Source organism: Danio rerio, chromosome 8, assembly GCF_052040795.2.
Source record: "Danio rerio strain M-AB ecotype USA chromosome 8, GRCz13ab, whole genome shotgun sequence".
Lineage (NCBI taxonomy): Eukaryota > Metazoa > Chordata > Actinopteri > Cypriniformes > Danionidae > Danio > Danio rerio.
The window spans coordinates 27,657,767-27,684,117 of record NC_141028.1 but is presented as its reverse complement, the minus strand read 5'-3'; the positions used below and the strand labels follow the sequence as shown (position 1 = coordinate 27,684,117).

The 26,351-nt window shown below is 34.6% G+C and overlaps 1 protein-coding gene and 1 long non-coding RNA gene across 4 annotated transcripts in view; one reads left to right on the top strand and one right to left on the bottom strand.

The window, feature by feature from the left end:
* LOC147842649 (uncharacterized) overlaps positions 1–26,351 on the bottom strand; it is a 149,389-nt gene that overhangs the window by 14,771 nt on the left and 108,267 nt on the right. The window lies entirely within an intron of this gene.
* The window catches only part of sema3ga (sema domain, immunoglobulin domain (Ig), short basic domain, secreted, (semaphorin) 3Ga), a 53,732-nt gene that overhangs the window by 25,554 nt on the left and 1,827 nt on the right, over positions 1–26,351 (top strand). The window contains exons 3-18 of one of the 3 annotated variants that reach the window (XM_087263300.1): positions 6,321–6,481; positions 6,971–7,033; positions 7,162–7,281; positions 7,610–7,703; positions 10,041–10,160; positions 10,287–10,432; positions 10,533–10,647; positions 11,507–11,576; positions 12,460–12,604; positions 13,833–14,055; positions 14,808–14,896; positions 15,367–15,408; positions 15,499–15,656; positions 18,295–18,362; positions 18,442–18,569; positions 21,446–21,871. In XM_087263300.1, the coding sequence (XP_087119426.1) occupies positions 6,321–6,481; positions 6,971–7,033; positions 7,162–7,281; positions 7,610–7,703; positions 10,041–10,160; positions 10,287–10,432; positions 10,533–10,647; positions 11,507–11,576; positions 12,460–12,604; positions 13,833–14,055; positions 14,808–14,896; positions 15,367–15,408; positions 15,499–15,656; positions 18,295–18,362; positions 18,442–18,569; positions 21,446–21,835 (2,132 nt within the window). In that variant the 3' untranslated portion in view covers positions 21,836–21,871. 3 annotated transcript variants of the gene reach the window in all.

Genomic DNA, 26,351 nt, shown 5'->3' with positions numbered 1-26,351 from the left:
GCACACTCTCAAACACACACACACACACACACACACACACACACACACACACACACACACACACACACACACACACACACACACACACACACACACACACACACACACACACACACACACACACACTTACACACATAAATATACTGTCAGAACATTAAAGTCGTCATCAAAATTTGCCCACATTTCCTGTACCCAAACATTTCCATGGGTGTGTAAACATCTGTACGGATCATCTACCAGAGAAAGATGACAAAGCACATTTACAAATACTGATCTTTCTTTTGTAATTTCAGGTTTTGGTCAGTTTTGGCATAAACCAGCCCTTTTTCAGCAATGTAAAAGGCTACAGTGAGTTTGTTTTTAGCTTCATTTAAATGCACAGAGCATCGAGAGGCATCCAGTAGGTCAACCCTTGAAATATTCAATGCTTAAGAGCTCATCAGACACACTGAAAATGACTCTTGCCCTTTAACCCACTCACCCACACAAAGACGGCAATGCCTGAATGTTGCTTTTATAAGTGCTCTAAAAGAATAGATTACAATTTAAAATATATTCTCTGACGTCACGATTTATATTTATGTGTTTTTTTAAATTCTGTTAGCTACTTTTAATGCTTTAATGCTTTCAAATTTAGAAATTGAATCGTTGCGACCATTTTTAGAAACTATTAAAAAATGTTTTAACTTCAGAAGAGTAAAGGTTGATGATAACATGCACTCCTTTTTAAAATCTTTCTGTAAGATCTTGTAGAGCATTTTATGCTTACCAAGACTGTGTTTATTTGATTAAAAACAGCATATAATAATATGAAAAATTGTTTGTTTAAATTTATAGTTTTTTTTATACTTTATATATATATATATTATACAAAGTTCCATCGTGACTTTAGGCTGGCTGATAGGTAATGATTGATCTCTTCTTACATCATCAACTCTAGGTTGGTTGCTGCTGCCTTAGCAGCCAATGAACTTGCTCCTTAACTTTTTAAATGGCTTAATGTTGTTTTACACTAGGAAAACAGCTGAACACAGAAGTTGCACCACATTTTCGGAGACCCTGCTCCACCCCAGCTGTGTATATGTAACATGTTTATCATGTTTGCAGCAGCACTGTGGTATATTCTCAGACTGTACATCTGAGAATGTACTGGCAGTCTCTGTACTTGCTCTTCCATAAAAATCAAAGCAGCAGGAGTGTAGCAGATCTATGCCACATCAACATTGCCATATACATATTTGTTACCATAATAAATGTCTTAGAGGATTATCATGACAGAAAACATATAATTCATTCCTGTGGTAAACATTTTTTGCATCACTTATGTCCTAATGTCTCAAGATCCTTTAAAAAATCATTCTAATACGTCTAGTAATTTGCTGTTCGAGCCTTGAGGCATACATTATTGTTATTATGCTTTTATCAAACAGTTGTGCTGATTATTATTTTTTATTGAACCATGAATTCTTTTTTACAGGATTATTTAAATAGCTAATTCTGAATAACTGAAATCTTTTGTAACTGCATGTTTTAAATTGAATGCATAACATCAATACAGAATCAACACAGAATACTGGTATAATAGATATATAAAGTATAATAGATAAATAAATCTTACTAACTCACTGGACATCTTATTGGACTTGGTAGAACAGTGGCAGTTTAGTAATAAGAATATAAAATAAAATATTTAAATAAATAAAATATATACATTGCAATGTTTTGCTAGTGTTTATTTCTCACCAAGGCTGCATTTATTTGATCAAAATACAGTTAAAGTGTTAAATAAATACATTTTATCATTTGCTGCTTGAGAAACATTTATTATTATTATTATTATTATTATTATTATTATTATTATCAATGCTGAAAACAGTATCAGTTTACACATTTCTACCTCCTTTTAACACCCTCTTTTTCCCTCCCCTCCATGACAGCTGAAGTGACTGTAATTAGATGTTGCTATCATAAATCCAGTAAATACAGATAAATAATATAAACTTAATAGATAAAAAACACAAACATACAGAACATAATAATAGTAAAAAAATAATTAAATAAAAAATACATAAAAACAATACCAATACAATAATAATAATACATAAATAAATCAAATAAGATAATTACACTTTTACCCTGTCTCACCACAATGACCTTATTCATCCTCCAGAAAAAAAAAAAAACAAATTTCCCCAATTTCTCTGATAAACATCCAATTTATCAAGTAATTGATATGTCATTTTTTCATATGCTGCCACCTTCCACAATTCCATAACCCATTCTTGAAATAATGGTGGACCTGCTGAACGCCATCTCCTCATGATTTGCCTTCCAATCATGATACTTATTTGAACCCACTCAGACATCTTCACACCAGATCCCAACACGAATGGGTTTCCCAGTACATATATGTTAGGACAAAATGAAAGGCAGCATCCAGAAACATCCTGAATGTAATTTTGCACTTTAATCCAGAATTCCGATATTTTAGAACAGGACCACAGGGTATGCATTAAGTCTCCTTCTTCGCTTTCACATCTCCAACATTCAGCAGAGTCCTTCAACCCATGCCTGAAAAGCCTATTCAGAGACCAATAAAAACGATTAAAAATTTTAAATTGTATTAAGCGTACTCTTAAATTTTTGACATTACTGTTTTGGCAATTTTTTTCCAATGTTCATCGCTTAATGTACAATTTAGATCTATACTCTAAACCGTTTCAAAGAGCTGAATAGAAACTACAACCCATCTTTTCCTCTAAACATTTATAATACACTGAAACTTTGTGCCCTCTGCCATATGCTGAGCTGCTTAATATTTTTAAGAATGGAATCATTTTTTCAGGATTAGTTAAATGAAAAATTAATATTGAAACTGAAATATTTATAATATTATGTTTTTTGAGTAAATAAATATATAGTTTTACTAAACAAATTTCAAAAAAAATTTCTTTAAAAAATTATGAATTAATTAAACAAAATAAAATAAACCAAGTTTAGTTTGATAAATAAAACTCTTAGTGATTGGAAATTTTATAGAACTTCTTAGAATAGTTGGTACTTAGTCTAATGCTTAAGAGTTGAGTGTAAGCGGAAGTTCAGCACATCACTGGACATAATGTGGATGAATCAGTCAGAATCATTTACAAAGGGCAGATCAGAGTATAATTAGTCATTTATAATGAAGCAACAGGACTTCATCATCAAAGCAGAGCATGGCATTGTGTAACACCGATCCTGGACAGGGCAAGAATACAAAAGAAGAGTTTGTTGTAAATGTGTTGGAGAGTGAAAGAGATCAAAGCCTGCTTTCTGACAGGACTAAAATGCACCGAGACGCAAGACTTCCTTTAACACTCTTCTCATGCTGGTGTGGCTATTGTTACTTCTGAATTAAAAAGAAGGGAAGTGATATTATTTACTTTTGTACACACTCCATTACTAACCATTTTTTTTTTTTTTTCAATTGTCAGATTGCACATTGACATATATATTCTGCAGAGGCTTTGCAAATAGATTTACAGTCTATTCAAGGCACTCATATTCATGCTTCAGCTGAAATAGCTCTGACTAAATTATTGAACTTGTGATTTTAAAATCGATATTTATTCGAATCAATATTTTACTATTAAATGAAAGATACTAAACTGGATGTTTATGCACGTCATGTTTTTTTATGCAATAACTTTCATAATCTGTGAAGCTCCTAAAGGTGTAATCTTCATCCAAAAAAATATATTATTGTAGTCCAAAATAAATCATATATGAGCACACTCACATATATTTTTGCTACTTGTTAAAACTACATATTTAAAATAAACTGAATAAACATAATTCTAGAGGGTTTTTTAACAACTTAATTGTGGTATGTTCAATCAACTTAAATTTGAAAAAACAATAAGGTTAATTTAATTGATTTGTGTTGGGACAACGTGAAACATTCCTTCATGTTGTCCCAACACAAATTGATTGTGTGAAATCGAGCAATTTCTTCACAGTGAGAAGAAAAGCACTATTGTTCAAAAGATTGTGGTCAGCATCAGTAAAGAAATTAAAAGGAACCTAGTTTACCCCTTTTACAAGATGTAAGATAAGCCTTTGGTGTCTCCAGAAAGTTTCAGCTCAAAATACCCATCAGATTATTTTTTATAACCTCCATAATCTGCTCATTTTGGTGGCTTAGTACAGTGTAGCTGTTTTTGTAGCCTGTAGATTTAAATGCAAATAAGCTGCTTCTCCCGGCCCACCGCTCCTATACGCATGTCTGCTTCTCTTGCATTACATCAGATAAACAGCAGTCAGTGATAGAGACAGACACAGATAAAACTGGAATACAGCTCATTAGTCAAAAACACCAAGTAAGTTTAGTATTTGTGGTGGAGTTTATTCAAGCCTTTCTTGAATGGGGATTAGTCACACAGAAATGTTGTTTGCAGTACACAAATACACACACACACACACACACTGTGAAACACACACAGAACACACACTGTGAAACACACACAGAAACACACACACACACACAGAAACACACACACACACACACACACACACACACACACACACACACACAGAAAATATATAACTTAAAGGGGCTAATAATTTTGTCCCTAAAATTGTGTTTGAAAAATTAAAAACTGCTTTTATTCTAGCCGTTTTATACAAATAAGACTTTTTCCAGAAAAAATAGAATCTGACATACTGTGAAAGTTTTCTTGCTCTGTTAAATATCATTTGGGAAATATAAAAAAAGGGAAAAATATTTAAAGGGGGCTAATAATTCTGACTTCAACTGTATATATATATACACACACACACACACACACACACACACACACAAACACACATGCGTGCACATACACACAACCACACATGCACAAAATATATAAATATGCATATTTACTGACAACATGCAGCTGAATTGATTATAGCAGTTAAGAATTACATAGCGATTTTACTGTCTTTGTTACAAACACGCTCTGTTTTAAAAAACGTTTTAAACTTATAATATTTAAAAAGATCACAGAGAATTGGAACAGATCTTATATTCCCAGTTTCTTTGCCATAAATGTTCTCTGGACATGTCTATACATGTTATTATAGAAACATGGAGCCTGTCAATCAATTCAGTGGGCTGGAAAAGCTGCACTCCTACATCACGTTGCGATGGACCTCAAAATCACTGAGAATTGGATCCTATTTTAACATCAGAAAATTTTTATTGTGTTTTATTGTGTTGTGTTTATATCACTCCAATATGACTATGGACTGTGACTTACACAGAGTTCTGTCCAAACAGCAATAGTTGATTTTCATCATAGTTGCCCTTTAGTACTTTTATTCAGCAAAGATGACTGAAATTTGACAAAGACATTCTATTCAAACTTTCTATTCTTCAAAGATTCCTAATTGCAGAATTTATAACAGAGTTTAATTTAGTCATGAAAAATTGCTTTAAAACTAAAGGGCCTCTGATCATAATTCTGCTTTCTCTCTGGCCTCTGATCATAATTCATAGTCGACATAAGTCTACACAGTTAAGCATTTACGAAATATTAACTGCAATTCTTGCGTCAGGACCTGGTGCTCTTTTGAAGTCCTGTGACAGCCTGCATAAATGTCTGAGTAAATGGTCCATTTTTAACTCTGCTCAATTACTTCATTTTAATCTTTGCCTTTGAAACTGAATTGGCCAAAATGTTGAAGTTTGACGGCACTCAGGAAATGTGCCTGAAACATGCATTAAGTGCAGTTTGATCTCAAGAGCCACAAATGTATGCTTTCGGCTGTTCCTTCCACCTTGAAGAAGAGCTTGCTGAGAAGAGGTAACCCAGAAAACCACTACTACAAGACTTTAATTTTAACCATTTCATCTGGAATAGGAAATGCTCACAGACCTGTTTAACCCATAACAGAGACAGTGCATGGGCTCAGACAAAAAGCAGACTCATGAAGAGAGAGTTTAGAGCACCACCTATAGGACAAAATTACTTTTACCTTATTTTCTGTCTCACGTCCAGGGTTTGAGATTAACTAAATCCCTTTTTGTTTGTTAGTTTGTTGGAGATGGATTTTACTTACACTTGTAGGTAAATATGACTTTAATTAAGGTTGGGAAAAGTTATGAAAACTTTCTTCTTTCTTTTTAAATTTTGTCAACTACTGATTACATTCATTTCAAATACAAAATAAAAAATTCAAAAATTGCTGTTTCCCAAAACAATAACAATGTTGTATCTTCAGAAAAAAAGGTCTGAATTTATGTGTGTGGGATTGTGCCATGATATGTCATGATGATTTTCTATTTTGTCTTTCATCAGAGCTCATGGACACTCGGACAGCGAGGCCGTTCAGTTTTTCCTTCAACACCAGTGACTATCGGATTCTGCATGTTGATCCAGACCAAGGCCGGTTGTACCTGGGCAGCCGCGAATATCTCGTCTCACTGGACATGCAGAACATCAACAAAGAGCCTCTCATTGTAAGATCTTACTCACTCACTCACTCACCCGCTTGTTTTACTGGTGGATGCCCTTTCTGCCGCAACCCAGTCCTGAAGGAGCACTAACATATGAACCCCAGTGCTGGGAAACACCCTTACACTCTCCCATTTACACATGCTCATGCACTACAGCCAATTTACTACACTGTAAAAAGTGATTAGTTACTTACTAAAGTTGACTTTAAATAGTGAGTAAATCCATTTGAAATGGTTAAGTTGTATATCTCAATTTGTATAATTATGCACATAATCAATGCGCTTAATCATTTTAAGGCAATGGGTTTACTCACTTTTCCTAAGTAAAGTCAGCTAATCACTTTTAAAGCAATGCGTTTACTCACTCTTTGCAGTGTGTATTCAATTCACCTGACTAAAACACGCGATTGCATCCTAGCACTGACACTAGAACAACAGAAGTGTCATGTAGTGAATTGCTCTCATAATGCTGTGGGTGTTTTCTGTCTGTAGATCCATTGGCCGGCTCCGGCTCAGAGAAAGGGAGAGTGTCAGCTGACTGGGAAAGGCAGGCATGTGAGTTTACAACAGTTGCTTACTGTAATTGGTACTTACTGAATCAGTAAAGAATGCCAGACTCTTGATCTGAACAGTCTCAGTTCAACAGTGGTTTGTTTGTTTGTGTGCATGTGTGTGTTTTTCAGGGAGAGTGTGCTAACTTTGTGCGCTTGATTGAGCCGTGGAACAGGACCCATCTGTACACCTGCGGCACTGGAGCTTATAAACCCATCTGTACCTTCATCAACAGAGGCTGGAGAGCTGAGGTACACAAACACACTCACATGTATACACACTAATCTGTTGGGTTTTCATTTATTATGGGCACTTTCCAGTTGCCACTGACATATTGATTTTTCAACTGTACTGATTGTATATTCTGACTGTGATTTATGAGCCGTTTTCCTCATGGGGACCAAAAAATATCCCCAGAAGGTCTAGAATTACTAGTATAACTATATTTGTGGGGATATTTTGTCCCCTCAGCATTATGAATAACAGACACACATACATAAATGAATTTACTATGTATTCTTATATACATACAGCTTGCATTAACACATCTGGATGCTGTCTTTGCTCTAATGTCCACAGGATTATCTCTTCAGGCTGGTTCCTGGTTATGTGGACTCTGGAAAGGGAAAATGCTCTTACGATCCAAATCAGGAGAACGTTGCATCCCTGATTAGTAAGAAACAATTAATGAGGAAGCTTATGTTACTTTTATATTTTATGTAGTTCATTTTTTGCTCATCACAGAAGTAGTCAATCTTACCATAGTAGCTGTTGCCTAACATCAATTTCATGTTAAGGGCCCTATCATACACCCAGCCCAATGCAGCGCAAGGCGCCACACAGTTGTTGTTTGCTAGTTTCAGCTTGGCGCTTTGACGTTTTGCAGCATGCTGCTAAATAACAAAATGCATTTGTGCTCATATGTGTGCCCATAGGCCTTCTGGTCTAAAAAAGAAGGTGTGTTGAGGCGCATTGCTGGTGTGTTGCTATTTTGAGGAACTAAAATAGACTGTTCAATAGACCAGATCAAACCAGGTTTATGGTCCAGCGCAGAGCGCATTAGTTCTGCACTTTGCTTATACACTGCTTAATACACACAGGATGTACAGCAATACTCAAATATCTACCGTATGAAAAAGCATTCAAGGGTTAAAATATTACAAAACATATTATTTTCTAGCCTACATAAATATAAAAACCACTTTCATGCCTTCTTCATCTCAGGGGGCTTTTTCAGATTATTCATAACAATTTGCTTTTGTATAATGTTTTTATTGTTTGCAGTATTGTTTATTATATCCATATTTATATTTGTTTTTTAAAAAACAAGCTTAGATTTGTCCACCTGTCAGGTTTTAGACCATATCGTGCATAGCATTTGTATTTGAATAAAAATCACACTTTGAACACACTTCGTTATTATTGTTCATTCATTAGTTTGCTGGAATTTAGAACTGAATTTAGAAATTGTTTTGAAACAAATCTTTGCACTTAGCAAACTAAATTTATTATGTATACTCTAGTGGATGTCTGTGTGTACAGCACATTTCCCTATCGATGAGAGTAAAAGTGAAAGTAAAGAATGAGGAGACTTTCTCTCATTCTCGCGCTGTAGAGGTTCTGGTTAACTGTTTTCTTACTAGTGAAGCATTCAGTTTTTCCTCTTACGAAGTCCACCAAGTAAATAGCAAATGCACCATGGCGCGAGGCAACTGACTCTTGAAGGGAATGGGAGATGAGACTCTGATTGGTTTATTCTCAAAACACTTATAACTCATAAAGAGAATAAGCTCAACCCTGTTAGACCATGCGCCATGGCGCAAAGCGGATTTTTCCATCCTTAAAATAGCAAAAGTGGATTCTGACACCTCTTAATGCTTTTGCGCCCTGTGCTTTGGACTTTGCGCATGGGTCATCAAAATAGAGCACTACATAGTACAAAATACAACAGAATCATAAGTTAGCACAGTTTTAACATATATTACAATTAAACTTAATCGATTTGTGTTGGGACAACATTAAGCAGTTGTGTGGAACCCAGCATTTGTAAGGTGCACTCAAAAAGTGAGGTTTACTGTTTGTTCAAACTAGTAATTTAAAATGAGCTGAAACAACACAATTCTTGAGTTTTTTAGAGGGACAACTCAATAGTTCTATGTCAATCCACTTAAATTTGTAAAAATTAATAAGTTAATGTAATTCCTTCATGTTGTCCCTACACAAATTGATTATGTGGAACCCAGCATTACAGTGAGGAGTAAAACACTATTGTTTGTTGTCAGTATCAGTATGTAAAGAAATCAATACTTTTAATCAGCAAAGATGACTGGACAAAACAAAAGTGTTATTAAAAACATTTATTATGTTATGATTAAAAAAACAAACTTTCCATTCTTCAAAAAGTTTACATTTTATTGCAGAATTTATTACAGAATTTAATTTGGACATTTCTTTAAAACATCTTTCTCTCAGGCTGATCATAATTGATAAGAGTGAACGGTTGAAAGGGTACATAACATGACATGACATAACATAACATTTAAACACCTAAACATTTAAAAACTTAATCATAAATTAACAAAACAACATAGCATAACATAAAATAACAACATTTAACTGACTTAATAACTTAATAATAACACCACAAAACAATCATAACAAAATACTATTATTAGTCAAGACATGTAAATTGTCTTTTTACATTATTTATATCATAACTTTTATAAGCTGATAAGCTTTGGACCTTTTTTATTGTTATTGTGTTGCTACAAAATTGATCTGTTAAAATTGAATCTAGCCAGTGCATATGTAATTAAACGAAACAGTTAAAAAATATTTATAATATTTAATTTCAACCTTACACTAAAAAGTTTCTGTCTGATGTTGAAATAAGCATAAAGAATCACCAGCAACTACGTAAACTTTTTAAAGGGCCAGTATCCTAATCTAATGTGTCTGTTGCAGAACATGTAGCTTTGACCGGTTTTAATTCATTAATCTCTTCCTGCAGATGGAAACCTGTATGCTGGGGTGGCGGTGGATTTCATGAGCACTGATCCAGGCATCTTCAGGACCATGGGAAGCCGTCCTGCTGTGAGATCAGAGCAGTATGATTCCAAATGGCTGAACGGTAAACAACTCAGTTGTTCATATTTGGATTGCCAGATGTAATTTTAATGAGACTGACAACAAATATTTGCTCAGCTGTTTTAATTTTCATCAAATATTTAAACGAAGGCTCTTGTTTATTTCCTAGAACCTGTATTTGTTCAAATGAAACAGATCTCTGACAGCTCGGAGAAGAACGACGACAAGCTTTATTTTTTCTTTCGTGAGAAGAGTCTGGATTCTGGTGGCGGAGCGAGCCCCAGTGTGTTGGCCAGAGTGGGCCGAGTGTGTCTGGTGAGCAACATCCGGCTTCATGTAACCAGAAACCGCAGGTGCACAGGAAACAGTTCACAGCTCAGTCAGTCAATAAACCGCTGTTTGTGTTTTATGGCAGAATGATGAGGGCGGACAAAAGTCTCTTGTGAACAAGTGGACAACTTTTCTAAAGGCCAGGCTGGTGTGCTCAGTGATGGGAGATGACGGGGTGGAAACCTTCTTTGATGAACTGAGTGAGTGTTGTTTTCCTTCTCAATTTATGTAGTGTTGTATAACAGTCGCTAAATTACTGTGCCATCTAGTGGTGTTATCATGTCATACTCTAAAATATTAGAGGGTTATTTCTGGCCAAATTTGGGTAAAATATGGAAAATGCTAACCTCTGGATTACATTTTTTTAATGAAACTTTTTTACCAAACTTTATCACAACAGTTAATAATCATATTTTGCCCAAATTTTGCCTGAAATAACCCTGAAATCTTTAGTGTGACAAATTAACACCACTAGATGGCACAACTGCTATTCAACACTATAAACTGTTCGTTGTTTAGAGAGCATTGAAGGCATAGTTCACCCAAAAATGATAATTTACTCATTGTTTACTTACCCCCAAGAGATTCCTTTAGAGTTTCTTTTTCTGCTGAACACTAATAGAGACATTTTGAAGAAAGCTCAAAAGTATAATCATTGACTTCCATATAGGGAAAGAAAATAGTATGGAAGTCATGGTTACTGGTTACAGGTTTCCAGCTTTCTTTAAAATATCTTTCTTTGCGTTCAAGCCAGACCGGTTTAGAAAAAAGTCAAGGATGAGCAGATGACAGAATTTTCATGTTTTGGGTGAACTTGGGTGTCTTTTTAAAAATTATTCCCTATTCTGACATATACAGTATACCTGAGACCAATGAACAAATTTACAACAGAAACGTATAGTTTCCTTCATGAATTTATTAAATTGTTAAATGGTTTAGATTTATGATTGTATTAGTAAATGCATCATCAGAGAAAATTGTAAAAGGGAAATTTAAAAAGGGTATTTTTAGTATTGAAGTTCAGAGACAGTTCTGACATGCCTTTCTCCTTTTTTCTAGGGGACGTGTTTATCCAGCCCAGCCAGGATGAACGAAACCCTATTGTATATGGTGTCTTCTCCACTTCTGGGTACACTTTCCTTTATACATTTTCTTTATGTGAAATTGTAGTCATTTATGGCTTTTTGTATTTTTCTATTTCTATTCCAGTTTGGGATTTAGATGTAATAGTACTCAAAAATAAAGGCTTAATACATACCTCAGATTTAAAGTGATGGGTTGGTATGTCTTTAGTGTTGCAGTGGGTAACAACTAAACCTAAAATTGCTACTTATTTTAGTGGTTTACTGAAACATTTTGTATCTAAACAAACTGTTAACTAGAGAGCCCTGCTACTTGCACATTTACAGATATGATTAACAACACAGCAAACAATAATATTGTATTCAAACATGTACATTACAAATATGACAACGTTTACATTAATAACAGTCATGTTTCCACTCAAATTTGTTGTCATGATGTAATAAACATTATGGCATTTATTTGAATATACTCTCACAGTAAATAATTAACATATTACTAACAGTTTGAGTAACATATAATGCCTAATAGGCTACTATGGTGTAAAAATTAAAAGAAATGCTCTTTATCATGTTATCTTGCACTCATATGCAATCAAAGGGTGTCAAACCATCATTTGTTGTTTCAATTTTCTGAACAACTGAGCTAAACTTTACTTCTTGTCAAATGTAAGACACAGAAGGTACTGGTGAATATTGGACTGGAAGATTTTCATATAGTATCCAGTGAACTGTTAGATCAAAGACTGAAACAATAATATTGATTAGTTAAAATGGTATTTCAGATTACATTCTGCACATTCATATTCATGTTCAGTACATATGCGTATAAAACCAACAGCTACAAGGTGAAAAGTTTCTGCGTGAATAAATGGCATCGCTGCTGCTTATTGTTTCTAGGTCAGTAATGTTTTCTTGTTTTTGTCTCAGCTCTGTGTTTAAAGGCTCAGCAGTGTGTGTCTACTCAATGGCTGACATCCGGAATGTCTTCAATGGCCCTTTTGCCCATAAACACGGACACAACTACCAGTGGACTACATATACTGGAAAGATTCCCTATCCTCGTCCCGGAACGGTGAGATTGTTGTTATTACCGAATGTGCTTTTGTGCTTCCCAAATAGACCACTGATAAATGAGTTATATACGGATCACATATTTAACATACATGCTCATGATTGGATTTCACAGATATAAAACAAACAGTACAAATTTGTACAATGCTTTGTGCAAATATACATACATTTCAGTATTAATTTTTATATATTAATATACAAAATAATTACTTATAATTTTTAACTGTATACAGTATATGTACATACATACCTGTTCAAATATATTAACTAGAATTTTACATACATTTTATATATTATTTTATATATAATTTAATATAACGTACATATGCAGTTGAAGACAAAATTATTAGCCCACCTGTAAAATTTTTATGATATTTTTTTTTTATATTTTACAATTGATGTTTTATAGAGCAGGAATTTTTTCGCCCCATTTCCTATTATATTTTCCCTCTGGAGAAAGTCTTATTTCTTTCAATTTGGCTGGAATGAAACACAAAATTAAGTGGGAAAATTTAATGACTGCTTCATCAAGCAGCTTGTCAATATTATTATATTTAACAAGTGCTTGATCGATATTATTAGCCTTCTTAAGAAAATATCATTTTTAAAAAATAGCTACAGACCAAACAACTGTTGTTCAAAGACTTGCTTAACTAATCGAACTTGCCTAGTTAACATAATTAACTTCACTATGCATTTTAAGCTGAGTACTAGTATCTAGCAATATAACTAGTAAAATATTATATTCCATCAACACAAATGAATTTAGTTCTTAGAAATTCATTTATTTCCCTTCAGCTTAGTCTCTATTTCAGAGGTCACCACTGCGGAATGAACCACCAACTATTCCAGCACATGTTTTACGCAGCGATGACCTTCCAGCTGTAACCCAGTATTGGGAAACACCCATACACACTTATACACTATGGCCAAGTTAGTTTATTCAATTCACTGTAGAGGAAACCAATGTACCCGGAGGAAAACTCACATGAACACAGGGAGAACATGCAAACTCCACACAGAAACGCAAATTGGTTCAGCCAGGGCTCGAACCAGCGACCTTCCTGCTATAAGGCCACAATGCTAACCACTGAGCCACCAAGCCATCCTAGAAATTCATTAATTTAAAACTATTATGTTAACGACACTGATATATATTACAGTAATTTCTAGAACCCAGGCAGCATGTTCATTTATCTGACTGACGACGACTCTGTTTTTCACATTAGTGTCCAGGAGGCACATTCACTCCTGGTCTTCAGTCCACTAAAGAGTTCTCAGATGAAGCGGTGAACTTCATCCGTGCTCATCCGCTCATGTACCACCCTGTATATCCCATTCACAAGCGCCCTCTTGTGGTCCGATCCGGTGTGGATTACCGCTTCACTACTATTGCGGTGGACCAGGTGGATGCTGTGGATGGACGATACGAGGTTCTTTTCCTGGGAACAGGTGAAACTGGCATCCACCATCTGGCAATGCTGCCTTTAGTTTATAAACTATCTGTTCAAACAATAAATGTCAAGATGCAACAATCAGTCATTTTATCTTATGTAGTGTGTCATAATTGGATTCTTCAGAATGTGTGCTGACAGAAAGAGTAGCGTGTTTAATTGGTTTTTTTTTTTTGTTCTAGCATACGTAATGTTGACCAGTAGAAGCACAGAAACTCTTCTATGCACATCTTTCAGACATGACAAAATGAAAGAGGGATGATGTAATAGTGGAATTATGTAATGCCTTTTATTTTTGGGCTTTTCTGACGACAAGACAGCCAGTATAAAAATGTCCGCTTCTGAAGTCATTATTTGTTTACATGCTTATTTCCGCAAGTCAGGCACTAGTTCCACTTTCTTTATTACATCGTGCACGTTTAAACCAAAGATAACAAGTTGGCAGGGAAGCAGTGTGTAGTAAGACTTTTTTTTGGCAACAGTGCAATCACATAATGTGACTCGGTGACTATAAAAAAACAGTTTGAAAAGTATGAACCCAGCATAATGTCAAAACAAGATCTTCAAGTGAATACGACAGATTTTTATCACTTATGTATGACTTTCATTCTACAAAGTCATTTTCTTTTCTGTGTCATTGTTCAAGTGAATTGTTCTTGCAGTTAGTGACATTCAAGTGCACTTGAACATCTGGTGTCTGGACAAATGCAGTGTAGATTTCAACTGTTTGTCTTTTCTGCCACCCTACAGATCGTGGGACAGTCCAGAAAGTTATAGTTCTACCTAAGGATCCCACAACAATGGAAGAGCTCACTTTGGAGGAAGTAGAAGTTTTCAGGGTAAATTATATTACTGAAACCTTTTGTATACCTCATTATGTTACCCTCAGTATTAAAAGGGATAGCTCACACAAAAAAGGAAAATTTTCTTTTAATTTACTTACCCACTGGTCATTCAAGATTTAGGTGACTTTTTTCTTCAGTAGAACATTCAAATGAATGATACACTGAGGTCTTGTGAACCAAATGATTGGTTTGTGGAATAAATTGAACGTTTTTTATAATACTATTAGTAATTACTTCTTACATAGGCTGATCATTTTGCTTTTTGAGACCTCAGTGTGTCAAAAAAAAAAAAACTCTTTAATTTTCTACTGACGGAAAAAGTCACCTACATCCTGAATGACCTATGGGTGAGTAACTGAACAGGAAGCGTTCATTTTTTGGTATCTATCCCTAAAGTCACTTTTGTAGTTTTCATCTGGTGTCTAATGTATATTGAAGTATGCTAGTCTGTTCTTTATTTATAGACTCCTGCTCCTGTCAAAACAATGCACATATCAGCCAAAAGGGTAAGAAAGATAAAAAACAATGTCATTTTTAAAAATGTATTACTGCAAATGACATTAACATGTAACTTTTTTTTCTTTTCCCACTATTAGCAACAGCTGTATGCATCTTCAGAGGTGGGTCTTACCCAGATGTCTTTGCACCGCTGCGGTGTGTATGGAAAGGCATGTTCAGACTGTTGTCTGGCCAGAGACCCATACTGCGCCTGGGACGGAGACAACTGCTCAGCCTTCACACAAGCCACCAAAAGGTCAGACCACCTGAATTCTTTGAAATTGCTCTTACTTAACCTTTGCCTCATAGCTGATAGGAAATGAGCAGATTATTACTAGTGATGGAAAGTTCAGATCATTTTACTGACTCTAACATTTGAATCTTTTTTCCAGTCATTTTGTTAAGTTTGCCAAAATATTATCAAAAGTGCTTCCAAACTCATCTACAACTAGCCCAAACGTTGATCACAGTACAAACAAGTCATAACTAGAATGCTATAAGAAAGAGAATATAACTATTTATTGTTTACCTGGTCTTTTGTCTGTAATTATGTCAGCTCACCTCTTCTGACATGTCTTCAAATTTGAGTGGTTCATTTACTTGACTTTGACAGTCCCATATAGGGCTCTATTTTAACAAAGTCAAAAGCACAGGCAAAAAAGCATTAAAGGCGTGTCCAAATCCACTTTTGCTATTTTAAGGATGGAAAAATATTTTCTGCGCTGTGGTGCATGGTCCAACAGTGTTGAGCTTATTCTCTTAATAAGTTATGGGTGTGTTTTGAGAATAAACCAATCAGAGTCTGAGCTCCCATTCCCTTTAAGTTTCGTCGCGCCATGGCGCATTGGCTATTTACATGTCGGACTTAGTAAGTGGAAAAACTAAACGCTTCACTAGCGAGAAAACAGTTAAACAGACCATCTGCAGCACGAGAATAAAGAATGAGCCACCTCCAATCGGCCCTTACCTTCACTTTCTCTTTCTCTTTTTCGTAGATAAGGAAACGGTGTTGCACACACAGGCATTTATTAGCCTAAATAATTCATTTTGTTTTTTGACAAATATAAATAATCATATAATAAATAATACTAATAATAATAATTGCAAGTTGTCATGAATAAAAAACCAGAGATGAAAAAGGCATGGAAGTAGTGGTTTTTATATTTATGTAAATTTATGTAATTTATTTATTTATTTTTTTCATTTGTAAGGATATTTATGTATTGCTGTGCATCCTGCATCTTTTAAGCCATGTGTAAGCGAGGTGTAGAACTAAAGCTGGACTTTAGACCTGCTTTCAGCTGGTCTATTTTGGTTCCTCAAAATTTCAACTAATTGATTAGTTTACCTTTCCAGTCTTCCGTTTTTTGAGTCGTTTGATCATCACATGACAGCATGTAAAGAGAGATGACTCAAACCGACGACTCCAGAGATGAACGAAGTAAATTTTTTTTCGGCTCTGACTGCATATGATTAGATTCTGTCTTTCACGTGACGAACAAATGACTCAAACCCGATAGAAGACTCAAAAAAAGAAACCAATCTTCTCTTCCACCTGCACAAATGTGCGGGTGCACAAATGAAAAAATAACTCCATGGGAGGACTCATCGACCTCGAGTTATACAAAAGATTCGTTCAAAATGTACAAATTATTCAAGAACGACCCATCACTAATTATTACATTTTTAAATTTTATTTGAGTTTCATTTCTCATAAGTTGGGGTTTCCCGGGTTTCCAAACTTTTCAGCTTGCGACCCCCCCAAAAAAACTTGCAACCCCCACTTATCCTCGAGGTGGTTATACTGTAAACATACTGTACAAGCATTGCACACAACAGTGCACACACACCAAAAGGAACTGCATAAACAAGCTTATTCACAACACACACAAAAATTACAGTCATTAATTTGTTTAATTTAATATTAATCTCACTTAATGAGAATTGTGAGCACAGTGTTTACAGCACAAGACTATTTTTTGGTTTAATTTTGGAAACCGCCACTTGGAGATTGTCTTCTTTTAACGTACGTGACGTAGGTTTTAAAGACCTAACATTGTGCCATAAAATCAATCTGCTGCAACTAACACTATTGCTTTGTCATTAATCTAGCGTAATAACCCCAGGGGTTGCAATCCAATAGGAAAAGAATTGAAAGACTGATGGCTTTTTATTTGCATGTTGTTATTTTATATAGCTATTAAATCAGAGATGCCCAAAGTGGGGCCACGGGCCAAAGTTGGCCCATTGTAACCTTCGATTTGGCCATTTGAGAAGAGAGTGAGAATGATGGAGAGAGTTAGGGAGAATGCCTTTTACAATCGTCATTTATAATTTAACTTGACCTGTTTGTTTTATTGCTGAGCTACAAAAAATAAACTGAAATTAAATGTTGTTTAATTAATCTGAGTTTTTAAAATGTATATACTGGCACTCGATGTATGGAGGACTATAAAGCAAATTAAGACAAAAATCAATGCAACTCCTTTTTGTTTTGTATAAGTTATAAATTTCATTATAAAATATAATGTAAAATATACTTTATCAGTTAATTTAAAGCAATTTTTCATAATGTTTAATAAAATATTATTAAATAGATGAGGAAGTAACACATGGCAACTATATTTACCTTTGGCCCACTAGCATCAATCCAGTTTGGGTTTTGGCCCTTCATAAGAAAAAGTTTGTATCCCTGTATTAAAAAGTATTTTTATCTTCATTAGGTTATGGATAAATTTGGTAATTGTAATAGTTTAATAACATATATTATATTTTTGAATTCACTTAGCGACCCCCCCCCACCCCCGATTGTCTCGTGACCCCCACTTTGGAAACCACAGGGTTAAATGACATGGAGTTTAACAGTATGGATGTTGCTGCACTGCTTCTTTCAGGCGGAGTAGAAGGCAGGATGTGAAACACGGCGACCCTTTGCGTCAGTGCCGAGGCTACAATGCTAAAGGTAGAAAAGACACAGAGTTTATCAGTGTATAGTGTGATGTGTAGGTGTGCATGACTGTAACCTATGCTGTGTGTGATAGTGGAGAGGAGACTGAAGGAGAAGGTTCAGTTTGGTGTGGAGGGCAGCAGCACGTTTCTGGAGTGTGTGCCCAGATCTCCTCAGGCCACCATCAAATGGCTCTACCAGAAAGAGGGACGACGGAAAGTGGTATGATTTACAGTACATGCTGATGTCAAATCACCAACCAGACAAATTCAACAATATATAAGAACATTTTCATTTTGTCAATTGAAGGGATTCGCACACCAAAAATGAACATACTGCCATAATTTACAAATCCTTCACTTGAGTTACACCTGTTTGATTTCCTTTCTTCTGGTGAACGCAATTGATATATTAATGAATGCAGGGAAAAGCAGCCATTGCCTTCTAAAATATAAACAATAGAATATCTTGTTTAAGACATTCATAAATCTGTAGAACTACTACAGTGGTCAGGGAATTAGAAATTTTGATTGAACTATCCCTTTAAAATACACAATGCTGATCAAAAGTTTGGATTGAAGTAGATTTAGATTTTTGTTTATCTTTTGTTCTTGGTAATGACATGTTAGATTGATCAAAGGTGAGAGTTTATCATTTTAGAACATTTATAATTTCACTATAGATTTCTGATTTCACACTAGATGAGGTGGTTGTAAAATGTTATGTCATTCGTAGGGTGTTGCTGCTGTATATGGTTGAAAGTTTGTTCAGGGGTCCATTCCTAGCTTAAATGATCTAAGATGATTTGAAAGATCCTGGATCTTTTAGTCTTGATAACTAATCTCTGGCTAGTTTGGTTCTTCAACCAATATCGCGAATCAGATTAAAAGGTCTGGATGAACTGATCTGAAATCATTGCGTGTGTTGTGAAGGACAGATCTATTAATTCACAAAATTATGATCAGCAATGCAATAATTGGCTGACATTACAGCAGCGTAATGACATCATCTGATTAATATTAACTTATCCTTGTGAGAAAAATTATATAAAATTTGTAGCAAATGGTTTGTTAAATGTGACACGCAATAACTTTCCACCTCTGTTGCGGGCAACAGGCTTTACACTTTCATGTGTCAAGAGTATTTAGCAATTTATTTAGGGTTACATTTAGAGCGAATTTTCTTTATTATAGTAGCCTAGGCTTATTCAAGTTTTAAGTAAAGAATAACTGACTAGAACTGAAACCATTTTAAAATCCGTAATGGTGTTTGCAACTTTTGCGAAGCAGCAAATCACTGTCATATTAGCTGTTAAAACTGCATAATTTATTATTCCTTAAAAAAAACAGTCGAACAATGAGCATGTCTATTATCACACACAAACTGTAATAAAGCTGGTACCTAAAATAGTACATGTTTGTGTATAAAACGGCCATATTAATAAATGTTCTCTTTAAACCCATTAAGGAGAACCCACCCTGTGACAGTCTTTGAACTTTTATTTTTGAGTGCAGATTGCAGAAGTTTTATTTATATACGTTTTAAACTTAAACTGTATATTAAACTTTAAACTCTTAAAAAAATAATAATAATTCTAATAATTATGACTTCAACTATATATATATATATATATATATATATATATATATATATATATATATATTTATATATATTTATATATATATATATATTTATATATATATATATATATATATATATATATATATATATATATATATATATATATATATATATATATATATATATATATATATATATACATACACTTTCTCTTTTTTAAAATATTTCCCAAATGATGTTTAAAAGGGCAAAGACATTTTCACAGTATGTCTGATAATATTTTTTTTCCTCTGAAGAAAGTCTTTTAACTTGGCAAGAATAAAAGCAGTTTTTAATTTTAAGGTCCAAATTTTTAGCAGAGGGGCTTATAGATCAGGAGGGCTAATAATTCTGACTTCAATTGTGTATGTGTGTGTATATAGATAGTATATATATATATATATATATATATATATATATATATATATATATATATATATATATATATATAGAGAGAGAGAGAGAGAGAGAGAGAGAGAGAGAGAGAGAGAGAATTTTAACTATCTACTTTTTTCCAAGCGTATATAACTACTGCTGTAAGAAAATATCAGCATTTGGTTCATACTTTCAGTATTACCTTTGCTTGAAAAGACCCGATCTAATCCTGTTTATGTGAAGTAAGCCTGCTACCAAAACAGTTACTATGACTACTCTCGAATGAGTTTTGGGGTCCATTCTTCGTACATGGACTACTCAATTAGTAGTATTTGGTTATTGACATGATTCAGGATCATGTTGTTCTTGAAAACTCATCCGAGAGTTGTTGTCATAGCAACAGTTCTGGTAGTTCAAACGTGCTCGGGAGCAGGCTTATTTTATATAAACAAATCATCAATAACCCAATCCAGCTAAATGAGTTATCCACGTACGAAGAACTGACTCCAGGGTGGTTGCAAAGGCATTTTGGTTTGTTGCTGAACAAAAAGTTCTGTGAGTTTTTGCTATGCGGTTGCTAGTTCTGGGTGTTTGCTATAGTACTTCAGTGGTTACTGTGTGTTTTTTGGTTGGTTGCTAGAAAACGGGCCCAGTTGCAGCAATGAATATACAAAGGTGTTTATTGACGGAATTAAGCACAAGGTTGATGACAAGGTCCACACAGTAGGGACAATAACACAAGGAAGCCAGTGGTAGGGACAAGAGGGCACCAAAAGGTTTAAGAGCAAGGGGCATCCTGTGGTGGTTTAGCAGTATGAGTTGCATATAGGGAGGATCAGCTTTTAAATGTTAGTTGCTAGCCTTCATAGTAAGAATTTAAATACAGGAGAAATATGGGAAAATACATTTACGGGATGAAATTGAGATAGAATTGTAAAATACAGGAGAATAGCGGGAAAAACAGGAGGATTGACAGATATAGTCATTGCTTAGGTGTTCAGGGTGGTTGCTAGGGTGTTGTGAATGGTTGATATGCAAATAGAAAACTTTTGAACAGAAGTGTACATTGATATCACATGCACATCTGCTGGTTGTGTTGGCAGCTGAATCGGGACGGGGAGGTGCTCAGGACTCCTCAAGGGGTTCTTCTGAAAGCTCTCACTAAAGCAGACGCGGGTCAGTACCACTGCCTGGCCACAGAGAATAACTTCAAGCACACGCTGGCTCGTGTCTCCTTGCGCATCCTGGACCGGGACATCGCTGTGGCCCTCACCACCCCTGACGAAGACGAGGAGGAGGCATTGAGAAGCAGTCACAAAGGCCACCAGCACCAGCCTGCTCCTCCAACACCTGCACTCCTGCTGGAGCCAGAAATGCGTCTGATTCAGCAATACTGCCAGTCCTACTGGGAGCAGCTGACGGCTGGAGGAAATCCTCGCGCCGAGCTGCCCAAACGCACAAACCGCAGACACACTGAGGAGAGTGAGGAGTGAGTCTCCTGTTCATCAGCCTCTCCTGGACTCTTATAGGTTAGTTTATGTGCAGTGACATCAAAGAGTATTTGGACATTTTTGGACCATTTGGACCCTTTTTTGTAGCGTTTGAACTGAACACAAATGCATTTAAGACACTTAAAAATGAAAACACAGAATAACTTGATGGAATAATTAACATTGGTCCCATAAACTGTTTGGACATTTTTCTGACCATTAAAAATTATTTGCTGTTTACAATATGCAAAATTAAATGCTTGCTAACTTATAAATGGATCATTTTTATACTGATCAAAATCAGCCAAATGAACGAAAATGCAAAACTGGATTATTTTGAACAATTAAAATGATTTACAATGTTCAGGGGTGGATTTAGTGATTTTGGGGCCCTAAGAAATTCCAGCCAAGAGGCCCAATAGTTCTAAAATACACCTTTTGTAATCAATCTCCTTTTCTACTTTGTATTTTAATGCAAAATAATAATAACATGTAAAGCACCTTGTAAAACTTTTGAAACCATTTTATTTCTTAAAATGAATTTACAACTAAACATAAAAAATGAAGCATTTCGTTTTTAAAACTACATAGTGATTTGACTGCTGGACCGATTGAAGGTCGGGGACACATTTGTGTCGATGTAATAATATCACAATAAGCAAATATGATAGAAAACAATGTTAGCGATGGGTAATTAATCATAAAGAAATCGACATTCAGAACCTATAATTTATCAAATTTTCACTACCGTGTGTGGAGTCTCATGACCTCGCTCTGTTAAAGCTGTTTTATACTTAATATATTATGTTTTTATGTACTTATTATATTATTCTAATATTATACTTCCGCCAAGCACACATGTACAGTCCGGCGCTGCATACCCGCGCACCTCTCGAAAAAACAAACTACACATCACAACAACGCGTTGCGCAAGTTTTGTGATTTGCAAAGCAAGACAAGTTTATTTATATAGCACATTTCATACACAGTGGTAATTCAAAGTGCTTTACGTAAACAGGAATAAAAAAAGACAAGTATAAGTAAGTAAAACAATAATAAAAAATTATTAAAAACAGATGAAAATGTGTTAAAAGTTTCTAAAAGAATGAAAAAGAAAAGAAAGACACAATATTGCGATCTGTTGGAAGTAGCACAGTGCTCATTCAGTAAAGGCACAGCTAAACTGATGTGTTTTCAGTCTCGCCTAATGTTGGAGCATGTCTGATCATTTCTGGAAGCTGATTCCAGTATTTTAGGCAATGTGTGTTTTAATTTCAGTTGTTAAGCGTTGATGTTCAATAAAATATCATAGATAATAGATAGTGTGTGTTTACATCAATTATTTTCAGTCATCAGTCTCGAAAAGGATTATGAATCATTTTAAAATCAAGTAATGCACCCTTCATTCAGAAATCTCTTACTTGTAATATGAGAGCATATTTACTGTACAAAACCTGTCAAAAAATAAATTAATAAACAATTAAATTAATCGTTCATTAATCGTAATCGAGTTAAAATGTTTAATTAATCAAGATTTAGATTTTAGGCCAAATTGTCCAGCCCGATTGTATATAACTTATAGTGTAATTTATTCTTCTAGGTATTTATTTGCAGGCCATCAGTTTTTCTGAGGCCCTAAGCGGCTGATTACTTTGCTTATTAGTTAAATCCGCCCCTGACAATGTTCATAATTAATTGTTTGGACACATACAAATTAATACAGTTTTATATTGTTCAAAATCAGTACATTTTTACAATACAAAAAAATGTTACACTTAAAAATGAATGTTATTAAATAAAAAATTATTCAAACAAACTTAAATAATTAATAAATCGTGGTTCTAAATATTTAGAAATGCTAAAAACTTTTGGACACTTAAAAATAAATAAATTGTTGTTGTAAAGTTAACAAATGAAGAATCAATTTATGAAAGTTGATTTTTTTTTTTAAACTCATAAAGGTTTATAAAAATTGTACAGTGCTTAAAATGATTCAGATACTTTAATTTAATTAACTAATTAAAAATTGCAGGGCATCACGGTGGTGCAGTGGGTAGCACGATTGCCTCACAGCAAGAAGGTTGCTTGTTCAAGCCCTGGCTGGGTCAGTTGGCATTTCTGTGTGGAGTTTGCATGTTCTCCCCGTGTTTGCGTGGGTTTCCTCCGGGTGCTCCGGTTTCCCCCACAGTCCAGAGACATGCGCTATAAGTGAATTAAATAAGCTAAATTGGCCGTAGTGTGTGTGAATAAAAGAGTGTATGGGTGCTTCCCAGTGTTGGGTTGCGGTTAGAAGGGCATCCGCTGCGTTAAACGTGCTGGATAAGTTGGCAGTTCATTCCGCTCTGGTGACCCCTGATTGATAAAGGGACTAAGCCGAAAAGAAAATGAATAAATAATTAACAATAACACAGAAAAAAAATCTGATCTGATATATATATGCTGAAATAATATTCACAGAAAAGTCCAAATTAATTTTGTGGGACACTGTTTGTATTCCTTCATTCATCCTGCATAGATTCACTGATCTAACATTTAAGTATGTGACTGTTCATCTGTTGTACTTAGATTGTAGCTGGCGTTGATTTAGGACTTAACATTTCCATTTGCCACAGTAATTTGAAAGCATTTCAGTATTACCAATTTTATTAAGCTCACAAAATAAGCTGTGGATAACCTTCAGGATACCGTCATACTGGCTTTAATTCAAAATAAAAACCGACTAATAAACCACGACGCACCTTTAAAGAGGGTTTTACCTCAGCTTTAAAAACGTTCCACTATTTTGATGTCTGGAATCAAAGTTGCCTAAAAAGTTCCGATCATTGGGCCTGTGCAATTTCTAATGTTCCACATGGATTATGAAATTGTAAAAGTACTTTATGTGTGTGTGTTTAATAGTAATATATGTATGGACTCTAATAGCTGGGTTATTAATGACATTACCAAACATCAAGAACGCTCGTCTCCGTGTCTGTGGCTGTTTTCTCACCACTTGTAAGATATATTTATTTGAAGTTGTATATTTTTTTATTGAATGATCTACCGAGTAAGGGTGGAGGGCATTGTTTTTTTTTTTTTTTTTTGCATGATTGACAAATTAAATATGTTGTATATTTATTTCAATGTTTAGGAAGTAACACTTGTATGCTGTGCATTTAGTTTCCAGCTTGGTGTCTGGTTAAGCAAGAGTATTGTCACACAGATCATATTTCACACTGGAGAGATTTCACAATATGTGTGTCCGTGTCACGGTAGACTAGTCTGGTTGTAAATGGCAATGTTCTGTCTTGATCTTAGATGTTGTCTTGTAAGAAAAAAAAACATTCAAATAAACAGGCAATAATTTGTGAGCCGTAGAGTCACTTTACAGTTCACATTTGAGTGTATTTGCAGTACACATGGTGAGTACGTTCAGTGCTGATTCACATTTAATTATTGAATAAACAAATCGAATGCTACAAAACACATAAAACATTCTACATAACATAAACTTTGCATGGTCACACTTCAAAAAGCCATCAACATTTGATTTTACATCGACTGCAGCAGTTTTCTGTATTGATTTATTTCTGTATTTATCAGCCTGTTGTATAAAACAGTGGTTCCCAATAGACCCTTTTCACAATGACGTCACTTCACTTCTGCTTCTCAGTGTAGTGGTAGTTCCGTTTTACCTTTGAATGAATGAGATACTTCCCAGGAAAATTCAGAACAAATGGAAAATATTAATGTTGCACATTGTGGTTTAAGACTAGATTATTGGGCTTGTGTTCAGTTGTTTCTTTTTCAATAGTAAATGATTCTGAATGATTCAATGCTGAACAATTCTGAATGATTCAATACTGAATGATTTGGTTTGATTAATAAGAATCACACACAATATTGTTATTCTATTTCATGTCATTCGAACATTAAATAGACATAAAAAAGTCGGTCAAAATTATTAGCTACCCTTTGAGTTTTTTTTTTTTTTTTTATATTTCTCTAATGATGTTTAACAGAGCAAGGAAATTTTCACAGTGTGTCTGATAATATTTTTTCTTCAGGGGAAAGTCTTATTTGTTTTATTTCGGCTAGAATAAAAGCAGTTCTTAATTTTTTAAACACCATTTTAAGGTCAAAATTGTTAGCCCCTTTAAGCAATTTTTTCGATAGTTCAGAACAAACCATCGTTATACAATAACTTGCCTAATTGTCCTAACCTGCCTAGTTAACCTAATTAACCTAGTTAAGCATTTAAATGTCAATTTAAGCTGTCTTGAAAAATATCTAGTAAAATATTTTGTACAGTCATCATTGCAAAGATAAAATAAATCAGTTATTAGAAATGAATTATTAAAAATATTATGTTTAGAAATGTGTTGAAAAATATCATCTCTCCGTTGAACAGAAATTGAGGAAAAAAATAAACAGGGGGGCTCATAATTCAGGAGGGCTAATAATTCTAGCTTCAATTGTAGATAGATAGACACAGACTGTGCATAGGATGTGAATAAGATGAATAAGTGAATAAGATGAA